Source organism: Cyprinodon tularosa, unplaced genomic scaffold, assembly GCF_016077235.1.
Source record: "Cyprinodon tularosa strain WSP-4 unplaced genomic scaffold, ASM1607723v1 ctg272, whole genome shotgun sequence".
Taxonomy (NCBI): domain Eukaryota; kingdom Metazoa; phylum Chordata; class Actinopteri; order Cyprinodontiformes; family Cyprinodontidae; genus Cyprinodon; species Cyprinodon tularosa.
In genome coordinates this window covers 1,019,654-1,040,122 of record NW_024038977.1, presented here as the reverse complement: position 1 = coordinate 1,040,122, position 20,469 = coordinate 1,019,654, and the positions used below count along the sequence as shown (strand labels likewise).

The window sequence follows — 20,469 nt, the reverse complement described above, 5'->3', positions numbered from 1 at the left end:
ATAAATTATTAGATAAATGAAACAAAATATCTTTACCAGGCTGGATTAGAAGCTACAGCAAAACTCAGCGCTGGTTTCTGTAACCCTTATTCTACTTGGCTTAGAATAAAACAAGTTAAAGTTTAGTTTCATCTGAGAGTTGTCCGTTTAAGAGACATTTTTTTATTACTGTGGATTGAAAAGTCCAGTCTTTAAATAAACATCACTCTCCTTGAACTTTAGGAGCTCAGTTAATAAATATATCTAATTTTAAATGTTTACTTTAGGGCAGTGTAAGACTAAAAAAACCAGAGACATTACCACCATTTGTGGTACTTGAAATATTACTTCGTGTCTGCTGAGGTAGTGCTTGGTAACTGTGTTGTTGCTTACATGAATATGTGACGATGAATTATTAATATTAATATTCTAGTCTTTGGGGGAAGAGTAGCAAAATCAGACAACGTCTAGAGAAGGAACTTCTAATTAAACCCACTGAAGAAATCTGAGCTCTTAATAATATCATGTAAATAAAAAAGTTATTTAAAACCGTTTTGATAATAAAATGCTGTTATTAATGCAGGCTCATACCTTTCCTCCAGCACTTTGTCTCCAAGCATCCAGCGGATGTGAGGTACAGGATAACCTGAGACCACACATGGCAGCAGCACATTGGCACCCAGCAGCTTGGTCACAGAGGCAGGCTGTACCAGAAACTCCAGCTTCCTCTCTCCTCCGGTTTCTTGAAAAACAATTAAAAAGAGTCAGGGTTAACAGGAAACCAAAACTAAAGATCAAGTGACTATTATGAGTGTAACATTTGATAAAAGTAGGGAAAGCAAAACCAAAAGCATCAGCTAAAATCTAGGCAATATAAACATTCACAATACAGACTCATCAATCCTAAACAGGAAATGTGGCTTCCTTCAATATGGATTTTATTCCAAAATCTATTTTTGTAGCCCCATACCTTTTAATGCATTAAATTCTCATTTATTGCCTCTCATCGGAAGCCTCTCAGCTACCCCAATGGGAGGCTGCTTTGTCTGCATCTTTAGCCGCTCTGATAAACGAACTATTGAGAAAATGTAACGAGAGTTCATCTTCCAGGCTCTAAAATATCTGCCAAGTCAGCAAGCATCCTCAGAGCAGGTTAACTGAGGACAAAGAAGCCCATAGAGGTCTTATTGAAGTCTGAATTACTGTCTCCAATATCGTCTGTGAGCCAGCAGAAGTTTGGTATTTACCAATCAGTACAGGTGCTGGTCATAAAATTAGAATATCATGAAAAAGTAGATTGATTTCAGTAATTCCATTTAAAAAGTGAAACTTGTATATTATATTCATACATTACATACAAACTCATATATTTCAGATGTTTATTTTGTTTAATTTTGATGATTACAAATGACAACAAATGAAAATCTCAAATTCATCATATCAGAAAATTAGAATATTACTGAAGACCAATAAAAACAAAGGATTTATAGAAATGTTGGCCAACTGAAAAGTATGAACATGAAAAGTATGAGCATGTACAGCACTCAGTATTTAGTTGGGCCTCCTTTGGCCTGTATTACTGCAGCAATGCGGCGTGGCATGGAGTCGATCAGTCTGTGGCACTGCTCAGGTGTTATGATAGCCCAGGTTGCTCTAATAGTGGCTTTTAGCTCTTCTGAATTGTTGGGTCTGGTGTATTGCATCTTCTTCTTCACAATACCCCATAGATTTTCTATGGGGTTAAGGTCAGGAGAGTTTGCTGGCCAATTAAGAACAGGGATACCATGGTCCTTCAACCAGGTACTGGTAGCTTTGGCACTGTGTGCAGGTGCCAAGTCCTGTTGGAAAATGAAATCTGCATCTCCAAAAAGTTGGTCAGCTGCAGGAAGCATGAAGTGCTCTAAAACTTCCTGGTATGTGGCTGCGTTGACCCTGGACCTCAGAAAACACAATGGACCAACACCAGCAGATGACATGGCACCCCAAACCATCACTGACTGTGGAAACTTTACACTGGACTTCAAGCAACGTGGATGAAGTGCCTCTCTTCTTTTCCTCCAGACTCTGGGACCTTGATTTCCAAAGGAAATGCAAAATTTACTTTCATCAGAGAACATGACTTTGGACCACTCACCAGCAGTCCAGTCCTGTTTCTCTTTAGCCCAGGCAAGACGCTTCTGACGCTGTCTGTGGTTCAAGAGTGGCTTGACACAAGGAATGCGACAGCAGAAACCCATGTCTTTCATACGTCTGTGTGTGGTGGTTCTTGAAGCACTCACTCCAGCTGCAGTCCACTCTTTGTGAATCTCCCCCACATTTTTGAATGGGTTTTGTTTCACAATCCTCTCCAGGGTGCGGTTATCTCTCTTGCTTGTACACTTTTTTCGACCACATCTTTTCCTTCCCTTCGCCTCTCTATTAATGTGCTTGGACACTGAGCTCTGTGAACAGCCAGCCTCTTTAGCGATGACCTTTTGTGTCTTGCCCTCCTTGTGCAAGGTGTCGATGGTCGTCTTTTGGACAACTGTCAAGTCAGCAGTCTTCCCCATGATTGTGTAGCCTATAGAACTAGACTGAAAGACCATTTAAAGGCTTTTGCAGGTGGTTTGAGTTAATTAGCTGATTAGAGTGTGGCACCAGGGGCCATCAATTTTGAACCTTTTCACAATATTCTAATTTTCTGATATGATGAATTTGAGATTTTCATTTGTTGTCATTTGTAATCATCAAAATTAAACAAAATAAACATCTGAAATATATGAGTTTGTATGTAATGTATGAATATAATATACAAGTTTCACTTTTTAAATGGAATTACTGAAATCAATCTACTTTTTCATGATATTCTAATTTTATGACCAGCACCTGTATATCAAATGTCCATAGGGGCAGAGTGAGACCCTTCTAGGCTGGACTTCCACCCCGCTTTCTGCTATAGGTGAGTTACTATAATATCACTTAACAAGCAATCGCAAAGAGAAAACAACAAACTAATGTCATTAAATGCAATAGAAAGTGAAGTCAATTCCCTTGGCTACTTAAATAACTAAATAAATAACAGAACAACATCCTAGACAATGTAATTAGATAAAGGACAGGGAAGAATATCAGCATCACCCTAACTTGGATAGCAACCTAGATCCATCAGCCTGCATTACCTGGTATCGTCTGGAGCAGGGCCTCCTCACTGGACTTGGAGGAACCCACGTTTTCCACAACACAGCGATACAGGCCGGCATCGGCCTCCGAGGCGTTGCTGATAACGAGAGCCCCGCTGGGCAGCTGGATCAATCTGTCGCTCATTTCCAACGCTTCCTTGTCCTTCTCCCAGCGGGTGAAAGGCACCAGGTCTGAGTTTACCTCACACGCCACCACTTGGCTGTCCCCGATATGCACGGAGGCTGGAGACGGCTGACTGGCGAACCTTGGAATCCCTGAAAGGCAAGGGGAAAAAAAGACAAACAGAGCGGAAATAAATTAGTGAATGACAGTTACTGTGCACCAAGGAGATCCCAACAGATGTCATTTATCAATGTTATACTGGAAAAATTATCTAGAAATAAGTAAAATTTTCTTAAATTAAGTCTAATTACCCTCAATTTGAGAAGGTAAATGAGATAGTTTGCCAATGGGATGAGTGTTTTCAGTCTTAAAGTAGGATAATTAGATGATATGCACTTGAAATAAGACAATTCTTTAGTTTTTTCTTATTTCAAATGTAAATTGTCTCATTCCATTGGCAAAATGTGTGACTTTCCTCCTCAATTCAAGAAAAAATGCACTTATTTAAAGAAAAAAATGACTTGATTTAAATTATTTTGCAGTTTGCTCCAGCACTACTGGGTCTGCTGGTCGGACGGACATCAAGAAACTGATGGTTCGGCAGATGGCCAGATTGAAGGATGGATAAAGAGATAACTTTGTTAAAGATGGAATCATGGAGTTATTTTTATAATCTTTTTTTTAAAATTGCAGTTGAGTAAACAGATGGATCCTTGAACCCGACAGCTTTCCACTCGGGTGGAAATTACTTTTAATTAAAAACATAAACATGCTTAAAAACTAAAACTAAATCCTCACATTAATATTCCGGACTCCTTCCCCAAAATCCAAAGGTCGAGAAGTCCATGCTGACCCACAGCAGCCTCGTTTAAACACACAGACCCTCAATAAAAACCAGCAGCAATGCTGGATGTTAATTAGCAGTGCAGAGAGATAGATATACAGCTGTAATTAATAAAAAACTCCATTCACAGGCTTTAAATGGTGCCTTATGCCAACTTTTATTGCAACACAACATCATTACTTAGTGAGGGCAGCAGCCTATAACCAACACTTAAGGGGCCACCTCTCGAACAATCTCTCTAACAGCGTCTTATATCGAAGACACCAGTTTTCTTAGACCGAAAACTGCCGTCTTCGCTTTATTAGTGAAGCAGGAAAACAAAGAAAAAGAGTTGTTTCAACAAGTAAGCAGGCCTCTCAATCAAGCATGAAAAGAAAATCATGCTGCTTTATTACGAAGGAGAGGCTCTCCAGCATTTCAGCCAACTGTGCTCGTCTCCTTGGTAACGTGCGTGTGAGAAATGGCGGGACTGAGCCGTGTGTGTGCAGATGAAAGAAGCACGCTGCTTTCGGAGAATGCTCATCTGTTTGCAAATGCAACTTTGTCTCCTGAAACATTGTTTTTTCTGCAGGAAGTGATGCGGAGCACGTGCTGAGTGATGATTCGGTGTCTGCACCCCTCTGGAACAGACATCACCCTAAATCCCTGCCAAGTGTGGCTCCAGGGTAAATTATACTTTTAGATAACGCCCCAACAGCTCGTCGGTCTCCTCTGGCTCTGCAGGAAGTGCACAGCTTCTCTGGGTATATCTCAGCACAGCAGCTCAGCTAATATGGGCTTTGCTGATGCTAGGGCCGATTATTTGGTGTCAGAGCTGCCAATCACCTGCTCCATAATCAAGCCAGCGGAGGATGATCTGAATTATTTAGATTGGAGACATTCACGTTCGTCACTGGATCAAGTAATTGTTTTTAATAAATGGGTGCTGTGAGATCTGTTTATACAAGGATTTATTAGCAAAGAGATTAACCCTGAAATGATAATCTTATCTGGTAGGTCTGTATCTGATTAAATAAACAAACTGACAGAGTGCCAGGGAAAAGTTTTTTTATTTATTTATAATATCCTGTGTTTTTTTATTTGAAGCTATTATGGGATAGACCAACAGGTTTATTAGACGGGTAGTATTGTAAAACACAGTGAAGACAAAGGAAAACCAAAAGGTTTTCTAGAATCTGAAAAGTGTGGCGTGCAAGCCAAAATAGAAATGTTTAAATCTGAACTCAGTTTCTAACACTTCTCAAGTCTAGCAACAAACTCTCGATTGGATTCAAGTCTGGACTTTGACTAGACCATTTTAATGGTTCAAGTAAAAACTCACAATTTTAGATCCAGCTTAAAAGTCTTTTTGATCTTGTTTTGATGTTAATATTCTAAGCAAGAGCTAATCCTGTTAGATTATTAAGATACTTGTGAAAATAGTCAAAGTAAGTACGGTAGATTGTTAGTTCACTGCCACGTATAATGCTTTGGTTGTAAACCGAGAAGATTTCATATGCCTCTCTTTCAATCACGGATTTCTTTTTGAAGCTCTTTAGTAGAAGAGAGACTTGTTTTTAAAAGTGCATAGCTAATAGTTATCCTGTCAATAGTTCTTCCACCTGAGCCGAGGATCTCGCAGCTCCTCCAGAGTTAATGCAGACCTCATGGCTACCGCATTAATATCCTCTTGCGGGGGCATCAGCATGTCTAAGCATCTTTCCATTTGCACTTTAAACTTTCTATATTTTTTCAGGTTTAATTGAACTACTTCCAGTTGCATGTAAGTTGGGAAATCTATTCATAAACTAACCCTACTTTGATGTCCTCATATCATTCTCCCTGACCTGTTTGTACCTTGGTCTCAATTTTTATATTTTTTCTCTAGACTCTAAACTTTTGTTGTATACAAAACAAAGTTTCGTTTAGTAAAGCTTTTCAGACAGTAAATGAAAAAATTTTATTCCCTACAGTGAAGCAGACTAACTCATTCTTCCTCAGAGGCCTTCAAAGAATATCTGCAGATAACTTTATTTATCTATTTGGTTTGTCTTGAAGGCAACAGCTGGAACTGGATTCTACTCTTAAGGTCAGCTTAAAAAGGTTTAAGATTCTACTATGAATCCAATGCCTTTCAGGTTTCCATGAACCTTTCTTCTACTTCTTCATGGTTATGAGGCACTATGTTAGTCTGACAAAAATAAAAATAAAAAATCAACCTGTGGTCTTAAAGCTGCAGTCTGTAACATTGAGGAGAGAGCAGACTTCGACTGAAAATTTGAAGAAAAACAGGTTTCACGCCACTCCCCCACCCTCTCTGCTTCACTCATGCCCCACCTCCAAGCTCCACCCCTCTCACAGCATCTGCGCGGCTACCGCATGCGACCAGAAGGGGGGGGGCGGGATTCAGCGTGTGTGAGCTGTGATTGACACTCCATCAGACGCTCCTCTGGCTGTGATTGGTTGTTTTGACTCGTCCCGAATTATTCTTTCCAGATTGAAATACAGGCAGTAGGCGGGACCAATTGAAGCAGTTTTTTTCACAGGTTACATATCACATGTACTGCTGTCTGGGCATAGGGACAGTTTTAGCCAATATGACAAAAAAGTGATTTTTAAAAACTTACAGACTTCAGCTTTAATGAAAAAATATGGTAGTACAAAGTATTAATGGTATTAAATTTAAGTCATTTAGACATGTTCAGACACTAGTATAACAAATAGGATGTTTCAAATTATTTTTTGAATTATTCAGTCACTTATTCATACTTTGGCACACATGCAAAATGTTTTTAGCTCTTATTACTGGATATACAGATAAAGCTCTTTTTAGCTCATCAGAATGGGACTGTTGGTGTGTGGATGTGTGCTAAACTTGGCTTTTACCATTCAGCAACAATCAGGGTTTGCTAAAGCGGATGGTTACCAAGTTATAAATGAGCGTGTATCAGTATGCCTCTGTGCTAAACTGTACATTAGCACTTTGAGCTGAGGTCAAGACAGAGAAGAAGAAGAGAGGTAGTGGAGAGCGTTCGAAGCCAAAGCCATCGATTCCAATTAATCACAATTCTCCATTTGAATCGACTGGATGGGAGCTTCATTTTCCACGTCCTTGCTCAGCACATCTATTGAGAAAAAGTGCTGTGCTGCTAATCTCAACTCCTAATACCAGAGTGTGAAGAAGGCAGGCAACTCTAGGAGAGCAGGGATGTCTCTGTGGTCAGGAAGGCAAGGAGAAGAAGGTTTATCCACATAGACAGCTGGGTCCTTTGTTAATCTAAAAGCGATGAGATAAAAGCATCATTAGACGCCACTGATGTCCATGTGGCTGAGGACGGTCATTTCTATAGGATAGAAGGCGATTAGTCCAGTAAGGATGGAAACAGATTATTTGAAATCAGTTGTTAGTTTGACATCTTCCGCTTAGCTTTGTGTGTAAAGCTGATAATCATAATCATATGCTAATGAACCTGTGCATCCATCAATGGGAGATTTACAGAAAGGAACTACGCTAAAAAGAGCAACCAACCAACCAGCGTAACTCCTTTAAACCGTGCCTCAGCGCAAGCAGGGATACACTAACACACACAGACAGAAGCACACAGTTGGGCTCCCACTGTTCTTAATTAAAATCAGGTATAGAATAAAAATGAGCAGATTAAAAGAATGAGCAAGAGGCTTTAGGGATTTCCCCTGAGATCCTTCTACACTAGTAACGGAGTGTGTAACGGCTTCCTTTCACCTTGGATCAAAAACACAACGGTGCTCTATGTTTGCTATATTACTGCCACAGTCAGAGAGGAGGAATAAAAAAAAAAAAATCAAGCCTCCTTTTCATTCTGGTCCAAAAATACATATAGACAGATACATAATCCTGCAGAGCCAAGAAATATCTTCTGAACCATCCAGGCGACAGAGAGATAATCCAGAGATACAAACTGAAAGGTGTCGCCTGAAAGGAGCACTCAGTCTGTTTTACCAATTTATTCAACATTTTCCATTAACATATATATTACCCTCTGGGACTAATTAGGAGGAAATTAGCCATGCATATTTTTTCCCTCCTTTTAAAAATTAATTTGTGGATAGATTGTATGGAAATATTTACTGTCACATGTGCTGCCGATATCTATAGCTGGATTAAGATTTAAAAGCATTAAAAGTCGGCAACAAATCACTTTGAATTTATTCATTTGTTGAACAAATTTTAGTTTCTACACCCAACCTAATGGAGCACTGTTGGGGGACACATGGGTGGCTAAAAGCTGCTAATATAAGTAGGGATGCACGATATTGGGATTTTGGCCGATATCCGATATGCCGATATTTTAAAACTCATGTAGCCGATAACCGATATCGATGTTAAAGCTGGACAAAAATAAGTAGTCATTGAAAATAGCAGTTTTGTTATCCATTTCTGACACTTTGAAAAATAATATACTCAAATATATTTTCATATGCTGATATCAAATTGATTTTTAAAAACGCGGTATTGATCTATTTTACTTTCAAAATCTCGTGAAATTTCATCTTTCTGTTACAAACTCTCGTGATATTTTGCAAATTCTTGTGAGATTTTGTTAGTAAAATAGATCGATACCGCGTCAATATATCAACATATAAAAATATGGCAAAATTTCGTGCATTTTCGGGGGATTTCGTAGCATAACGATGACATATAGCAATATTTCATTAGTAGAGATTGATATGGTGTTTTTAAATGGCAATATATCAGCATATGAAGATATTGTGATATTTTAATGTATCAATATTTTTTCCCTCGTCTTTAGAAGTTTTTAAGTCTGTAAAAAAGAAGTTTTTGAGGAAGAATAAGAAGTAGTATATATTTTTTTTTTAGACTTTAGAAACTCAGAAGCTGATCAAATATCGGGTTAAATATCGGTGGGGTGGCCGATGTCCGATATTCAGTTTTAAGGCCGATACAGGTCGATATCAATAGGGGGCCGATTATATCGTGCATCCCTAAATATAAGCCTTTTAAGAGTTACTTAATTTGGGAAAAAGTCAAAAAATTCATATTAAATCTGACAGAGGACTTGAGATATGATTAAAAAAAAAGAAAGTAAATGCTTGGACATTAGAGAATAGGGGTGTAAATAATAATCCTTTTGTATCGATGCATCGATCCAACAGCCGGCGATCCGGTGCATCGACATGTCTGCAAGAGTATTGATTTTTTTCATCCATTTGCTTCTGAACATGATTCTGACTCCTATGCTGCGGTGGCGCTAAACCTATTTTGCCCTCCTACCTTGGTTCCTTTAGCCATTACGCTCCTTCCACTTGCAGTATTTTATGATGCAAGGCCTTTCAGACTGTATGACACAGAGGCATTATTATTTTTCAGTGATAGGGTTTTCATAGGCCTAGGTGGAGTACAACTTTACTACTTCTGGTATATCGTGTTGTTTCTCAAATAAAATGCATAACAATATTACAGCTTTCATTGATTTATTTCAAATTTGAAACATTGTCTAGCCTGTAAGAAAAAAAAATTACCTATTAATCGAATGAAGTATCTAGAATAATCAAATCGTTGGGTCAGGAAATTGATACTGAATTGTATCGCCATTATGGGTGTGATTTACACCCCTATTAGGGAATAAACTAGCCACTAGACCGTTCATTTCCTAATATTGCTTAAAAAAAAAAAAAAAAAAGAGGACATTTTTACCTACCTAAAAACAATGAGGAAAAATATCTTATGTCTGTACCGCTACTCTGCAGCGCAGCACCACATCTATAGTTAAGGCAGTCACAGTGGAAGATGTGGACTGACTAAAACCCCAAAGAACATTGATACCAAAATAACTGAATGTTTAATATCTTCTGATGAATTTATATAGAACCTGCTTCTTCTTCATCTAATAATATCTAATAAATATGTAAAAAAGGATGATAGTATCACTGTCCCCGTTTGTTGTCTGTCCTAATTTCATCACTGTCGTAATTTAATTTTGATGATGAAATCTGGTCACCTTATTTTAAAGCAACATGTTAAAGCAGGGAAGCCAACATTAAATAGCTAGCAGAGTTAGTGACACTCTGATCTATATTCCCTTTAAGACAGAAAAACTTGCCACCTAAAAATGATTTCCAATAATAAACGATAACTTGATGATACAGAGACATTTCTCAGTCCTTTTCTATTAATAAAAAAGGTCTCGTCTCTAGATTTGACATTTACCGCTCCTGAACTGATGAAGAAACAAAATCCCAGAGGAGACGGGCCTACCAGAAAGGCCCTTCTGTCACACTTCCATTTATTTCTCCCTTTCTCAAGCCTTCTCAATCCAACAAATTCACGCTCATTCTCTGGGGACTATTGAAAGTCGTTCAGAGAAATGTGGGAAATCAATACCTGAAATTGAAGTACACAAGCCAGGCTTAAAAATAAAAAGTGGCTACTCTTGGACAAGTAAATTAAAACCCTTCTTGTCAGAATAATTCCTGGAAGCACTGACTGTTACAAATGTGTTGAGAGTGTTTACGCGTTCTACAGGCAAGCAAAGGTGATGATAATAACACTCTGTTTGTCCTCCATTATCAACACATCTCTCGGAGTTTGGCGACATGTCCGACCAAAGATGGATAATGGGAGTCGTGTTGAGGGAGAATTTATGACACTCCCAATGGACCAATCTAAATGCAAGCTGCTCAGCCAAAACAAACACCCAACTCAGCCAAGGATTAGATAAATGTGAAGCTGAGAGAAGGAGAAGCAAAGTTAAAACATAAAAACAAACCAAAAAAGAAATGTTGTTTTTGGGTCTTATGCTATCCACTGTTCTCTTCAGCCTTTAAGTTTTCTATTCATTTACTTCAGGCTGAAATAAAGTGGGAAGATGTTGACCTCTGTGCCGATTTGTTCAGGTCTTTTGTTTTATTACACCACTGTCTCTTTTTCAGCCTTTAAGTAGAGGCCATTAGACGCTTAACAAAAAAAAAACAAAAAAAAAATGTTGTATTTTAAGGATCGACACCATTCACTTTAGCTAGGATAAAAAGGCCCACAGCATCACGGATCCTCCACTGTTCTAAACATCAGGCATGCGGTGCTATTCAACGTTTTCGTGCTTTAATGTTTGTTGCCAAAAAGCTCAGCCTTATCAACCCAAAGCACATAATTCCAATCAATGTCTTTAACTATTCACATTCATACTTGTGATGTGAGAAAAGATGAAACATCCCAAACAACCACTTATCATGTAGAAAGCATCTCATGGTTGCTATGGATATTTGGTGACCCCTGATAGCCGCTCCGTGGTACAGTTCAGAGACGGAGAGCTTTGGAGAGTCTCCTTTACCTTCAATCATCCTCCTGCTCACTGTGTGTGTTGATGAGATTAAAGCTGGTTCTCCTCCAGCCAAGCAGCCGATGGCCCACAGTAACGAGACTGTGTGTCACATCCAATCTATGCCCTTCAAAATAAAGGTTGCGGTATAAATCTGAAATTGTTTAGTTATTTTAAGCCTTTTGTCTTTAAGAGAAAATGAATTTATTCAGCCAACACGCCCATGGACATTGATCGATTAAAAGAACCTCAGGGCAAAGAGCTGCATCAGTTGCAAAGCTGCAATGTGAATTACTATTCCTTTCTCCCAAATAAAAACAAAAAAGCAGCTGCAGGTAAAACAACTTTTTTTGGGGGGGGGGTCTGTCTGTGAATCTTCATCAGAACGGCTGACTCAGCCGCCCACATCTGTGATTGAATGTCGTGGTACTGACATCAGCAGTAGGTGAGGTTCTATTGCATTCAGGATAGCGTCGACAGCAATGAGGTTTCATTTTTTAGATCCATATTTATGAGGGTAAACTCTACAACAGTCTCATCTTTGGCCTTTATGCTACTTTTCACAGTCATTGAAGATGAGTTTAGCAATATAACTATTTGACTTAATGTATCTAATGACTCACTGTAAAGTTCCTAACATACTAGACTTTTTTTTTAAATTTGTTTCATATCTAATCTTCATGCAACAAATTACAAACAAACCAAAAAAACATTAACATGCTTTGTTCCAACGTGGACTCATTTAATGATGTCTAAATGTTCCCTAGATATCCATGTAAGTCTGTATCAAAAGAAATGGATATCAGTAGGGAGTTAAATAAATATGCAGAAAAAAGTCCTGTTTTTCCTTAAATTCCCTCCTCTGCTACGTCTGCTATCAAAACTATAATTAAACTGTATTTGAAAAAAACCCTCTGATATCCAAACAATCATTTCCTCCAAACAAGCCCCAATAGTCTTGTTCCCTTAATCAGTAGCAATGGTTGCCTTTCTTACAGACTTTTTTTCTGTAATGCAGCCTTTTCGGCTCCGATTGTTGGTGTTTAGGTGACGTTCCTGGTGGCTAAAATGACTCTGCAGCATCAGATCATCTGTGCAAGAAGCAAGTCTGCCGTTTCTGCTGTTCTTGTGGATGAGCTCCTAAATAGGTGGACTCGGCCCTTTTTAGAAAGAAAAAACCTCAATGTTTACCTGCCAAGTCTGAATGCCATAAACAGCAAGAACGACAAGATGTTAAGATCGTCTCTTAAGAAACACTGTGGCTGTTTCCTATAAATACACACGCAAATGGGACTTCGCTGCTTTCTTGTTTCAAGTCATAATAAATGTTTGCAGATGTTGTAAAAAGCACCAGCAGCCTTCATCCTGTCAGGAGGCGTTAGGTGGGAGGTCTCCCAAGAATGACGCAAAGCAAAACAGGATTAATTAATGAATGCTGGGTTGGCATCCATTAATGGAGTTACAGAGGTGCTCATCATGTGTGACGCCTGACAGGCCTGACATCCTGACGAAATAAAGTCATGCATAGGCCTGATTGTGTCATCTCAAGCAGCAGGACGGGTGAAGAAGAGTGACTGCAAGAAGTGGCTAAAGCAATTTGAGGGTACCGAATTTTCATAATGCTCTAGTTTCAAGCACAAACTCATGTATTCTGTTGTTTTTTGTGTGAAAGCATTCCAATGCACACTGTAAGTTAATCTTCTAGATCCAAACATCGAAGCATGTAGACTCTCTTAATGTAGACCAGCTTGTGATCTCTGCACACATCAAAGAAACAAACACTAGATGGATAAACAGTGCTCCAAAGCAGTCACACAGGGAAGCAAGTTTTAACCACTGGGCTGTATAAATGGCTCTTGGGTGCAGGAGATGACAGGGGGAAAAAAAGCATGCCCTGACCTCAAACCGTGTCTGTAAAGGGAAAAAGTAAAAAGCATCAGAGGCCAGCTGGTGTCCAAGAATGACACACCATGTTGGGGTGTATGAAACAAACATTCCCTGTTGAATACAAAGCTCCAAACAGAAGCTTACTGAAGTAGCAGTGGCGTGATCAAAGGATTGATCCGCAGCCAGCTGACTCCTTTAAGAGTGCTTGGCTAACTCTGCTGGCCTGAACCTCTGTGCAGGCTTGTGGGAATGGGGAGGGAGGTTTGGAAGTGCTGAACCGCGCTGTGTGCAGGCCAGATGTTGAACAAAGAGCAACCTTCAAAACATTTATGACAATCAGGGGATTTGCTGTGGGGCACAGCTGCAGTTTCGAGAACAGCTGAGGTTTGTTTTCTTTACAACTCAAATCAGGCCGACTGACAGGCAGAGAGCGTAAAAAGAAATGTCACCAAACAGCCCCTTTGTTGCACTTTGACAAGAGTAGAATTCAATGAATTGAATTTTTGACTTGATTTCAGAAGCTGGAGAGAGACAAAGAGAGAAACAATAATCCAAAGAAAACAATGGAAAACAACACTTCAGGACGAAGATTGGTAGCAGCTGCCGATCATCTGTTTCCAGAGCAGGCACAGGTGCTAAATTTCTATAAAGGCTGATCGACACATACAGCCATAAAACAGGTAATGACCACACACCTTTTCATCTTGTTTCAATTCAATAACTTGTTTTCATTAGCAGATCAGGAAAAGCACATTGGAGCACTGCTCTCTATATCTCTATAGTTATGCTGCTATAGGCTTAGGCTTCTGGAGGACATAGGGCCCCCTTTTTTATCATTCTGTTTCATTCTATCTTGATTCTCCGATTCTGCAGAATCTGTTAGCTCAATCTCTAACATTATGCTCTTTCTGGTTTTTCTCATAGCTTCATCTGGTCGCATACTGGCACTACTGGTTTGGTCCAGGGCTCAGTTTTTCCTCCTCTACTCAAAAACGCTGCGTATGGATAAACAACGTGAAAACTAGCTGTTGTAGCTCTGCGACGGTACAGTTCCTGAGTTCTAGGATTGGTAAAAGCGTTTCAACGTCAATCAGATTAGGCTGATTGTTATTCCCTTTAGTTTAAAAATCTAAAGTCCTTAGACAGGTCCTACTGAAACAGATCAAGCTACGCTTTATGTATCAGATCACACTTGGAGAAAAAGACAAAAATTTATCCTTTTAATGATTTTACATATATATGCATTCAAAGCTTCATTTTCTGACCAGTTAAACCTACTGTTGAGGGAAATTGTCAGCAATAATTTAAACTTCTTTAAAAGTAATTATGATTTTGGTACCTTCACTCAATCTGCATTTTGAGTTCTCAGTTAAACATTGCTATAATAAAGGTTTTTGCATAATTCTACTAGAGGTTACAGTATATCATCTATGTTTTTGTCTTAGGAGACATAGAGTAGATATTCTCAGAAGTAATCATTCATGGATGATCCAGTTATATTTTCCCCAAGCAGCAATGTTGGAAGTGTTTCAAAAGGTTCCTGACATGGTGGATCACAGACATCGGACATGTCAGCCATTGAACAAGGAGAGCGGGAGGGATGTTTGCAAGTTCTCCACTGCGGCCTCTGGAAGTAAACTCTTTAACACCCCACAGTATCAAACGGAGGAGCCCCTTTCATTAAAGCTAACTGAGCTGTAGCTGAAACACCACTGATTGCATTAGGACCTTTATTCGTGTTAAAGTGTCTTATTTTATCAAAGGGACTTTGGCTCAATCTTGGCCCATTTTCAAGCCAATCTTCATCAAAGGTCGTTGCCAGGAGATACCGAGTGAGCGGGTGTGTCCATTCACCCTCTCACAGATAAACAAGTGTAACCCTTCAGGCTTTCCGTCTTTCCTCCTCTCTATTCCTTATCAGCTGGAGGAGGAAGGGGAAGAATGATCAACTGAGCATGCTCCAACATCAGATGACTCGCTAATGGGATTACAAACCTGCAGTCAATCATCCCAATATTTTAAATCTCGTTTCCTACAGGTTAAAATAGACGTCCTAAACTCCAACAAAGAAGCTCACCAGGTCAACCAGATAAACAAAACAAACGCACCCTGTCCTGTTTTTGATGTGACGGAGAGAAATACCTCATGGTAACTTTCCCTCAGTCTCCTGTCCCTTTCTAATTCCCAGCATGAAGGACTCACTTTCGTCCTGCTCTATCACTCTAGCCTTCTGCTTTCCATCTTGCACATTTTCAGGGAGCTCAGGTGGCTAAAGAGGGAGATGAGGCTGCTGGGTCCTATCTGGCCATGTTGCTGGAGCATTCTGATGATGCTATCAGAGTCGGCCCCATTGCTCTGTTTATGCTCAAGCCCAGGCAAGTGCAGCTTGACAGGAAATGAGATGGATGGAGAACGGCGGGAGGAGAAATGGGAACATCTTCCTCAGCAGAAATGATGGAGTGAGGAGCAGACAGGAGAGACAGGCCTGATAAACATGTAAAGGCAAGGCTTGTCCAAAGCTAAAAAAGAAGGGCACTTATTTAGGGTGACCAAACGTCCGTATTTCCCGGGACATATCCGTATTTCACGTCCTGTCCCGGGCGTCCCGGGTTTTTTTTAGAAAGTGAGGAAATGTCCTGATTTCACTGCGCACGACGCTCCGTGTGATGTAATCCCTGAGCCGCGTCAGTGCGGGCAGCCCTGTTCTTAATCAGAGGCTCTGTTCGAAATCCTGGGCTGCATCCTCCAAGGACGCAGTCTACCTAGACTGGATCCTTCGAAGTCCTTGAAAATAAGGAGGCCGGAAGAGTTTTGGCTGTAAATTCGAACAGGTCTACCCTTCGGCGGGTTTTACCGCCGTATGCTCTGTTGCTTAGCAACCGTGAAAGTTGCCACACAAAGCAGGAAAAGAATGAATACCGAGGTTTTCAAAACTGTTTGTTTATTTATTTATTTTTTTTAAAGTTAAAGTGAACAAAGACTACACTCACAAGAATCCAGAGTGGAATAAAGATTCCAACCACCGGGAGCAGGAACAAATAAAATCAAATGTAATGATAGAAAAATTTTAGTCATTTAAATAACCTGCTGCTGCCATTCTGCACATCTCTGATGTTGCTGCTATTTTCAAATATCCATTACTGTAAAAATGTCCATAGCTGCATATTGGTTATTTATTCTCCAGTTTTATATTGTTAAAACACTTTACAGAATTTTATTTTTTATATTTTAACTCTTCCCTATCATGTTATTCTTATACATTTTTCTAAGGTCCTCATTTGTGTGACCATTTTCAATAATCTTTCTGCTGCTGTAAATTTGGGGGATTTTCTATTCTATTCTATAAAAGGGGTAGAAATATATAAGTAAATCTAAACAATGTATGTATAAAAAAATATCTGCAAAATCTCTAATATTCAACAACAAAAAATACTTAGTTAAGCATATTGTGCAAAACAACAATAAAAAAATTAAACTCCTATCAGATTTATAGTTCCCACTCTGCAGATCTATTAGAATCTGTCCTTAAATTACAGCCAAACTCAACATTACCGCCAAATATCTGTCTCAATAACCATTAAAACAACTATTTTCATTCATTTCAGACGGAACTATTCACAGAGTTGTATTATATTAAACTGAACCTCCAATTTTCACCACTGTTCTGCGCCAAGCAACATTTCCTTTGATGTATCCTTTGAAATATGGTCACCCTAACTTATTTACTTTGCGGTAATCTGTTAAGTCATAGCAGCCAGTTTTAGTGTGTGTTTTTTAAGGGATTGCAAGTTTCAGACAAAACAAAAAATCTACGGGATACCTATGAAATTTTGTATCTGGACGTGAACGCCCTGCAAAGTTTTACGGTGTTATATCCCTCGCAAATGGGCCAAAAGTTGGCTTAGTCCTCATGGTTATACATATATAAAATATCTACAACTCGGCAGAATTTAAGAGATTCAATCTCTAACTCTATGCTGTGTCTGCTTTTTCCTCATAGTAGCTTCATCTGATGAGAGAAACATCATCTGTGCTGCTGCCGTCAACACCTTTGTTTATAGATGTTCAATATCTGCCTGTTTTTCAGTGTAGTCCTGTTTCTCTGACTGTGACTGTCTGGATGTGCTCTCTTCTCATCTGATGTGGGAGATGTCTCGGAGCTCATCTGCCTGGCTGTGTGTTGCCTGGATGGGGCCACCTGTGGAGCTTAATGCCTTTAGTATCTCTGCTCCTTTTTGTATCTCTGTATCTGTTTCCTTAAATCCCCAGTCGGCCTCAGCAGATGGCCGCTCACACTGAGCCTGGTTCTGCTGGAGGTTACTTTCTGTTAAAAGAGAGTTTTTCCTCTCCACTGTCGCTACAAGCGACAGTGGAGGGATCGCCTTCAAGTCAATGAGTCGATGCAATCAACTGGTTTGTCGTCAGATAGAAAACTTTGAATCAATTTGACTGGATGATCTGGTGAACTGTAAAGTGCCTTGAGGTGATATGTGTTGTGATTTGGCGCTATATAAACTGAAGTGAACTGAATTAATATCACAGAGTTAATAACTTGGTTATAAGTCCTTTTTTCGATAGAAAACCCAGTGTTTGGTGTGTTTGAAGCATTTCTTCCACTCTTACTAGTTTTAAACAGGTTATGTGTCGCCTGCTCCCTATGGTAAACAATCCTGTACCAGAGTCAGCATCAGGTGTAAACTCCTGCAGTGCTTGTTTAGGCTTGCATCTGAAGGGATAAGGAAGCTACTTAGAGTTGATGGGAAGATATATTGAACCATCAGCGCTGAAAGAGTCTAACCTGGTAAGGATTTTCACCTTCTAGCAGAACAGCCACCCTAAACACAGCAGAGTTAGAAAGGGAAGGAAACGGCGTATTTTGGTGCTAAGATTGTCTAGTCCAGATCCAGGAAAACAGGCCAATATGCCATCTACTAGATGGGGAAATAAGTTAAGAGCATGTGTCCTTTCTTTAACTAACAATTACTCTTCTCCCTCTGGTGGTTTATCATATAGAATTCCAAATATATTTCTTAAAGTTTGTGAGTGTAATGCATAAAATGTTAAAGCTTATGGAGCTTTATTACCTTTTTAGAGACTCTAAAAACAATTGGGTTCCAAACTAAATAGATACATCAGGCTTGTTGCAAGTTCTCTATAACAAACTCTTTTTTAATCAGCAGATGAGCTACCCTGTGTCTGTGGGTGTTCTCTCCTGTCTGCACCGTGGAGCGGCAGCTTGAGAGCAGCAGATGTTTCTGAAGACCCAGCTGCAGACTGAGGCAGCGGAGGAGGCGGACGCAGCCAGGAGCATTCGTCATCGTTTACCTCTTCGAAAGGTGTGATGATGTGACACATCAACGTCAGTTAACAACCCCTCCGCCTCCTACTCCACAAACATCTATGATCCGTTTCAAATTACAGATCAAACCTCCATCATTAGTATAAATAAGACAAATAGGTGTGACTGATGCCGAAACATGCCGGTTTATTTTGTTGTACCAGTTTCAGTCAGTACAGATATAAAGTGTAACAGTATTCTGAAATGTTGAATTATACTGTATCCTAGGTGTTGTTTAAGAACTAGGATGACAGATTGTCACTTCTCAAACAGAACAGGAAACCAGTGCAGATTCAGATTTTTTTTAGCCTTCATATTTGCCACAAGTTATAAACCTTAAAGTTCCATTATTTTCCTTAAAAATCAGTAAACTGGCATTTCTACATTTAGATAAATCCACTTTCTAGATGCTCCAGTGAACCTCTGTAGCAGACGAACCACCAGCTTTCACACTCTGATGTGGTGAAGAGTATGGTGCAATGAATGTGACAAATTTGCCTGCTTAGGCGTGAAACGCAACACGCCTTAAAAGTTCATTAGATCCGTCTGGAGCAGAGACAGATGCCGTGGATAACACAGACTAAACACTCTGCAGCAAACAAAGACATCAACAGAGAGTGCAGGCCAGGCTGAATGAGCTGCAGGAGGGCAGGGTTTGCATCTGATTCTTCATCACAGGCTAGGAAGAGACGACACACTTCTGTAACTTCACCTCCCTCTGCAGACTTTCAAGTTTTTTTCATTTAATGTTGATCTATTTCTGAAATACATGTTTTTTTGTGTGTAAAACTACAAAAAAGGTGTAGGTCTTCTGAAACGACCTCCTCAAGGGTAGAGAAGAGGAACACTGACGCTGAAGGCGTCCTTTTCAAAACGTTCATCTCTAATGGATAAGAACAACATGGATCTCCAGAACACCTGGATGGCCTGAAAGAATGGCATCACCAATTACCTTGTTCCATCTGCGACCCAGAGCCTTCACTCAGAGCAGGTGCTATAGTGAACATCACTGAACAGAGTCTGATTTGCTCTAAACAGCCAAAACAGATCAGCTGCAACACTAGAAAACACAGAGACAGAAAGATGAATACTTATCTTCCTACTGTGCATCAGTGAACTGGGAAACCTGCTGCTTCATGGAGATGCTGGGGGCTGATATATCTTATCATCAGTGAGGCACAGACAGGTAAACAAAGAGCTTTGCTTTAATGCTCAGCTCTTTCTATGCCATGATGGACCAAAAGAATACCTGCTTCAGAGAAAATGAATCCCCAAACAATCTATACGTCACCTGTATCTATACTACTATTACTCGGGGGGAAAAAAAGCTTAAACCCTTCTGACTCCCAGCCTGCAATAAGTGGTCTTTATCCCTCAGTTTAGAACCATGGCCTCAAACGTAAAGGAACAGTCTGTTCTTTCAGTATGGCCTGAAGATGCACAATCATCTGCAAGAGCAAACTTTTAAGAATCGTGTACAAAGCATGAATTACCTGAAACTGGGATGGGAAGAGAAGAGAAGAGAAGAGAAGAGAAGAGAAGAGAAGAGAAGAGAAGAGAAGAGAAGAGAAGAGAAGAGAAGAGAAGAGAAGAGATCTCACTGCCCAGGCTCTTTCAATGTCCGCCTCTATGCTACAAGAGCTCCATCATCTTGCTTTAAAAATGAACTTCCCTTAAACTCTGTCTTGCTGCTAATATGTCCAATCAGCTGCACCATGTCTTACACAGATGTGAACCTTCATTGATAAAGCTGCCATCAAGAGCATGAGAGGAAAACAAGAAAATGAATATCTATTTTTATGACTGTTATTCTTAGGAATGTCTCTTCAGATATTGGGGAGATC

The 20,469-nt window shown here is 39.7% G+C and overlaps 1 protein-coding gene across 13 annotated transcripts in view; it reads right to left on the bottom strand.

The window, feature by feature from the left end:
- The window catches only part of neo1a (neogenin 1a), a 241,761-nt gene that overhangs the window by 110,068 nt on the left and 111,224 nt on the right, over nucleotides 1-20,469 (bottom strand). For all 13 annotated transcript variants that reach the window (XM_038289805.1, XM_038289807.1, XM_038289794.1 and 10 more), the window contains exons 3-4: nucleotides 3,138-3,413; nucleotides 571-721 (exon numbers count right to left, since the gene is read on the bottom strand). In XM_038289805.1, the coding sequence (XP_038145733.1) occupies nucleotides 571-721; nucleotides 3,138-3,413 (427 nt within the window). The remainder of the gene's footprint in view (nucleotides 1-570; nucleotides 722-3,137; nucleotides 3,414-20,469) is intronic.